The 6388-nt window shown below is 43.0% G+C and overlaps 1 protein-coding gene across 1 annotated transcript in view; it reads left to right on the plus strand.

Annotated features, from left to right (window-relative positions):
- lrp1bb (low density lipoprotein receptor-related protein 1Bb) overlaps positions 1 to 6388 on the plus strand; it is a 249953-nt gene that overhangs the window by 161648 nt on the left and 81917 nt on the right. The window contains exon 32 of the mRNA XM_013913504.1: positions 2073 to 2222. Coding sequence (XP_013768958.1) covers positions 2073 to 2222 — 150 coding nt within the window. The remainder of the gene's footprint in view (positions 1 to 2072; positions 2223 to 6388) is intronic.

Here is a 6388-nt window from a genome sequence, read left to right on the forward strand (position 1 = left end):
AGGCGAGGCTGCCGGACACTGGCGCCACCGGGCCCTCTGACCACCACCAGTAGGCAAACACGGGGTTAGTATCTTGCCCAAGGATATTTGGCAGTCAGGAGGCAGCCTGGGATCGAACCACCGACCTTCTGATTAGTGGCTGACCTGCTCTGCCACCTGAGAGCAGTTGATTACAAAGTTGATTACGTCGATTAAGCATCATGAGGTGGGGGGTGGCTCCCTATTTTTTTATTTTTTTTGCTGGGAGTTTGCAGCCCTATTAGTCAGGTTGCTTAATATTTCTGCTAAGTTCTCTTTAAAACACCACAATAGGGAGGATGGTGCAGGTTTAAGTTTATTAGATTGATCAGTTTTGCTGAACTATGAAATATTTTGTTGTATTTTTTGCATACAGGTATAACAGAATAGCTTTAGTGTTGTTGTTTATTTAAACTTGAGTATGAACTTATACAAAATGCAGCAAGATATTAAAAAAACAGTTTTATTGATTAAAAAACACTATATCGGATTCATATCGGTATCGGCACATATCCAAATTTATGATATCGGTATCGTGCCATCTCTAGTATGAATATGTAATGTTTCCTGTGCTGGCGTCAGGTGACGCTGACTCATCCCTGACAATAAGCTTTAGCTCGATTTAGCAAAAACAATCGTCTGTTCTTCATCTCGACTCGCTTTTGTTACACAGCTCAAGGTCAAACACCCAATTTGTCACACACAGCAGCGTCGTCTTCACAGGGTTTTTCATGCTCCTGGGCCTGTCAGCAATACAGATAGGATGCTGCACAATATTTCACTGGCTTCATTTATGATTATGGGGCAGACCTGGGGACAAGAGTAAATTAATGATGCATTGTGACTGTGAATCTGCCAGACATAAATCCAACACATGGTGGGAGACATTGAGTTGTCCAGAGGTACACAACTGAAATTGCTTTTAGCTCCCACCATTAACAGTGATATTCCCGCCATTACATCAGCCAGGAAATGGATTCAAAAGCAGTCTGCTTCCTGTTTGTTCATTTTTCAAGCCAGCTGGAGTCCTGTTAAACAAATCCCCCACAAACAAGCAGCAGTAAACACGTGAGCATTTCTATTAGCATGCACTCAAACAGCAGGAAAAGCATTTACGCAGCATCACAGAGGTACGTTTCAAAACTGCATCACCTTAACCTCCGTGTAGTGCACTTGTTCTCAGAAATACCCAGTGAGAGGACTCGATACACGGTATTATTTTTGATATCGGGGGGGAAATAACCAAATAAGAAACTGTTAAATTAATCATTTTGCTATTAGGTAGCTGCTACCTGATAATCTAGCAGGTACCTGCTAGCACTGATGTGGCTAACGTTAATGTGGATCCCAGTACAAAAAGTAACTGTCTGGATTTAAACTGCTATAAATAACCTATAATATGTGAAACACGTCTTAAGTGTCGGTCATGAATGATATCAAGTCATCTTGAGCCACAAAAACATTCCTGTCAAAGGTCGAAGCTGCAGTCGGTGATTTTTATCTTTTATTTATCCAGTTAAAAAATCTGGTTGACATTAAAATTATCTTTTTTAAGCTTTCTGGCCAACAGGGCAGCAGAAAGCACGACAAACATAACAAAAGTCCTGCAAACATATTCCAAGTGTCCAGACTGGTTATAATGTAGCTACAGTAACACAAGTTTTTACATTTTATACACATCGCATTTGTAAATCCTGTTCAACAAGGTCTGTTTATCAATATAAGTAAAGACATTACACATGGAAACAATCCGTTTTTGGCCAAGTTAATATTTATAAGTGTTTAATGCTCAGTGTGTTTGAAACACCGACTTTACTGACCTCACAAACGTTTTCATAAAGTCAGTTCTGAGTTCAGCTGCTCGTGAGAGGAGCTGTGTGAAGATGGATTAATGTCCAAGTGTCCTTTTTTTACTGTAATACCTCAAATGACAACATAATTTTAATCCACACCCATCATTATTTTACATATTCAAATGTTACATTTTGTATTTTTGTCCCTAATGATGCTTTCTTTGCTGACTCGATATCCTCTCCTGACTCGCTGTGTCTCAGGCCTCTCGATAGACTACGCTGCCAACAAGCTGTACTGGATAAGCTCGACCAACGGGACCATCAACAGGTGCAATCTGGATGGCAGTGGGCTGGAGGTGCTCGAGACTGTAAAGAGGGAGTTAGCCAAAGGCACAGCTCTGGCCGTGATGGGTGAGTGAAGCTTGTCACAAGTGCATCAGATTGGTGCCGAGGATTACTCAGAGTGTGAAAGGATTACACGTTTAACCAGTTAAGTGGCTTTAAAATGGAGCTGTTTAGAGAGTGCATGCAAACAGCTGTGCCTCACTCTATGTGAAGAATTAGGAGCATTAGATAATTAAAACACAACAGAGCAATGATTGATGATTGATTTTCTCACCCTTTCCATAATGAGAAGGGTGGAGGATGTTCATTACGGAGGGATTCTTGGTATCAGCGCTCAATCCAGCGTGTCACACCATCTATCAGCGAGTAGGTTCGTTCTGAATGCCTGAAATCTGCGTCAGCATGTTGTAGATGAAATCCCGCCTGCAGAAAACATCTGTACGAATATACCGGATGCTTCTATGATGCTGGCAGCTACCAGGGGACGAGTTGGAAGTAGAACCAGTTTGCACGTACAGCGTGAGTGGGTTCCTGTCCAGTTCATTAGCCGATACAGATAAAGAACATTATTAGTTTCCACAACCCAGAAAATGTTGCTAACGTTATGCCCCTAATACCTATATAAACAAGCAAGCACCTTGACGTAAGTGAATGCTTTTATAGGCGATGCCATGTGCGCGCCACTGTCTCGACCAATCGGGAGCTACTGACACGTGTAATCTTGGATAACCTTGAGTTTTATCCAAAGAGACTGAAAGGGTTTTTGTGAAATTTGTGTAAATGGGATTAGACCCACCCACCCATCCATCCTTTCCAGGGTCGGGGGGCGGAGCCTATCCCAGGTGTTATAGGGCGAGAGGCAGGGTACACCCTGGGCAGCTCGCCAGTCTGTCGCAGGGCTAACACACAGAGACAGACAACCATTCACACTCACATGTAAACCTGTGGGCATGTTAGAATCAGCAGTTAACCTGACCTGTCTAACTGCATGTTTTTGGACTGTGGGAGGAAGTTGGAGGACCCGGGGAGAACCCACGCAAACACGGGGAGAACCCACGCAAACACGGGGAGAACGTGTAAAATCAGAAAGACCCGGCCTGATGGTGGAGTTGAACTGAATTGAAATTCTGACTGCGAGGCAACAGTGCTAACCACCGTGGGATACTTACGGGCATAGCGCCCTGAGCACGCCCCATCTCGTCTGATCGTGGAAGCAGGGCTGACCCATGGTTATATATCTATTTAAACAGTCGTGATGCCACGAACTGTACAGCAATCTACTGTGGTGGAGTGATAAGTAACACCGCTAAAGATCTCGGTGGCTGTGATGTGCAGCAAAGCTAATGGACATGACTCAGTGATCTTTGGATCTGTATCACAAAGGTTTTTTATCAAACTGACTGGAAAAGAAAACAAGCGCCAGCAGAGACAACAAGTTTTAAAAATAATAGCTGCACGATGATCGTCGCGGTCATTGTTGCGTTGTTGCACGTTGTCGCAGTGTCTGTGCTGGACACACATATTACACACGCAGCATCTTTAATGCTAAAGCGTCCACTGCAGTGTCCACGGTTCAGACTTCAGTCCCATTTCATTCGTTTCACGTTTGTTTCATTGATGTGTTTATTTCACCTTTTATTCTTTGAAGCTGCAGAGCAGAATTTGAATTTTAAATTGTTTCACTTCCACACTGCTGCACCTTGACAATTGGGAAACCTCCCTGTGAGCTATGTGAATGCATTACACTTGCCAAGATTGGTAATGAGAAGAGAGCAAACAAAGGCTTATTGAAGAGAGACTTTTTTGGTTTTGTGTGTGGGTCTGAAGCAAACTGTGATTTGAAGGGAAAAAAGAAAAAACAAACAAATAAACAAAAAACTAAAATATGAAATGGGAGAGTGTTGTCAGAGTGATTCAGCGTGTTCTTGAAGCATGTTATTAACCATGACAGGCCTTCGTTTTCTGTGCGGTGGGTATCTGTCAGCATGTGCAGAGAGCATTAATTACTGTTGCAGGATAACACAGCAGTGGCAGGATGGAGTCCCACTGTTTTGTACACTATTAGCTTTCTGCAAGTGTAAGCCACAATTTTTAGGTTCATTTTTATAGTGAATACTTTGGCTGTGCAGGAACGGACACTGGAGACTTCATCATTGCATTTCACAAATGGGATGTAGAATGTGAGGTGACACAGACTAATAGCTGCGCTCCAGTGCAGCAGCAGCTACAGCAAAACAGTGAAATGATGTCTGCAAGTCTCCATCAATCACAATTATCCAATTTTGTTATCTTGAAGAAGCTGATTGGTCGAGCGAACTGTACTTTGCTGCTTTACCATTACGTTTGGTAAAACAGAGGAATTGTACTGGTTAAACACCAGTTAAACACCAGTAATAGAGATTTATGATTGGACGATGTTTCACTTTTTTAACATCATTTGATACATGATCTATCAAACACGTCCTTTACTGTTTACCTGATTTTGGGATTTCAATCAAGCAATCAATATGTCAATCATGTGGGGGGGGGGGGGGTCACATGAACTTTTTAGCAACTACAGGATTTGTTATATTTCATGACCCATTTTCAGAGGCTTAAACTGCCCCAGCATGTTTGGCAGGTAGTGCGCAGGCTTCTCGAGATGCTTTAGGAAAACGCTAATCTGACCTTCTTGTTCTTATCGGCGCCGTGTTGCTGGGCTGTCACAATGTGACAGATTTGGCCTTTTTACATTTAAAATTACTGCAAAAAGCTCTGAGATACAAATGTAAAAACATGAATGAGCTGCGTCCGCTTCAGTTGTTCCGACGTACCGACAGAGCAGGAAACTCAAAGTGCTCGTGTCACGTGTCCAGTTTACTTTCAGGCTCTGATTAAAAATGAAAAAGTTAAAGCAAAATTTCTGCCTGTGTTGTTGTTGTTGTGCAGAGACAAACCTACAAAATAGTGTGTTTGTGCAACACATTATGGACGGTTTTGTAGGGTTTATGTTACCGTGTTTCGTGATGCCAACGTTCAGTCCTCCTTTGCTGTAGATCATTGAGCATGAACCTGTAAAAGTTACAGGGTCAGCTGAAAATGAGGCTGGTGGAAGAGAGCAGGACAGCAGCCAGACAGGTCATTTTCCACTCCTGAGCTTCTTTTGTTGTTGGCGAGTGCACAGCCTGTCAGCGATGCCCATTACAGAAAATGTCCCTTTGCAGCTTTAGTTTTGTCGGCATGGTGTGATTTGCAGTTAAGTGCGTTTGGTGACCATTTGCTGTGTTTACCACAGAGTTCTGCTTTCCTTCGTCCTTGTAGTTCAGTAAAGAACAAAGAAGAAATGTACTAATACATATGCCAGCATGACAGTAATATGGATTTGCAACTAAAAGCATGCATTGTCTGCGCTGGTGGGGATAAAGTACCTGTGAATTAAAGGCTTTTGTGTCCTTTGTGGTTAGTGGAGCAATCAGCATTAATGAGCATAAATCTGAGAAGCATTTCTTCTCGTCTCTGGTCGTTTACAAGCTTGATTGATCAGTTAGTCATATTTGAGTGGTTGAGGTTACTCCGAAGAACCATCGTGCGTGAGCGATGAAAGCTTGTTTACAAATGATGAATCTGTATCTCCGTCACAGTGGGAGGTAGATGCAGACGTACAACTAGGCAGACGAGCATGAAACGGGTTTAGCAGATTTGCACTGGTAATCGGGAACGCACTTCTGAGGGAGGAATCGTACGTTTCTCCATGATGGGGTGCTGGCTTTTCATTTTGCCTTCATGTCTTAGTGATTGCTCGCGCTGGCTGTGAAAAGGTATAATGAAGGCACTGTTAGTGACACAAGTTTGACCCACTCGGTCCTAAGGCTCTGTAATAATTGGATTGGCTTGAGGGAGAAGAGAGGGCTTATTTCGGAAGGTGCGAGTGATCCATCAGCCGTGAATTGCCGGGGATCAAACTAGCAGTTGAGGTGGAAATTGAATATGATGTGCCACAAGCGAGCAATCGCACCTAGCCAGTGATCCCAACGGCATTAAATTAACACGGGGTGCAAAGCTAATCTCGGCTAGCGTGCCCTCCGGGGTGTAATGTTTTGTAAACTGCACGAAGACTGTCATTCCCACTCATGGGAATTTACCTGATTTGTGGAAGCGAGTTTTACATTTCTTTTAAGGATGGCATTCAGCCTAAAGCTATTAATGGAAGTGGGAATTGTTTCTGTGTGTGTGTGTGTGTGTGTGTGTGTGTG

The sequence above is a fragment of the Pundamilia nyererei genome, unplaced genomic scaffold (genome assembly GCF_000239375.1).
Source record: "Pundamilia nyererei isolate P.nyererei 1_Seehausen unplaced genomic scaffold, PunNye1.0 scaffold00135, whole genome shotgun sequence".
NCBI lineage: Eukaryota > Metazoa > Chordata > Actinopteri > Cichliformes > Cichlidae > Pundamilia > Pundamilia nyererei.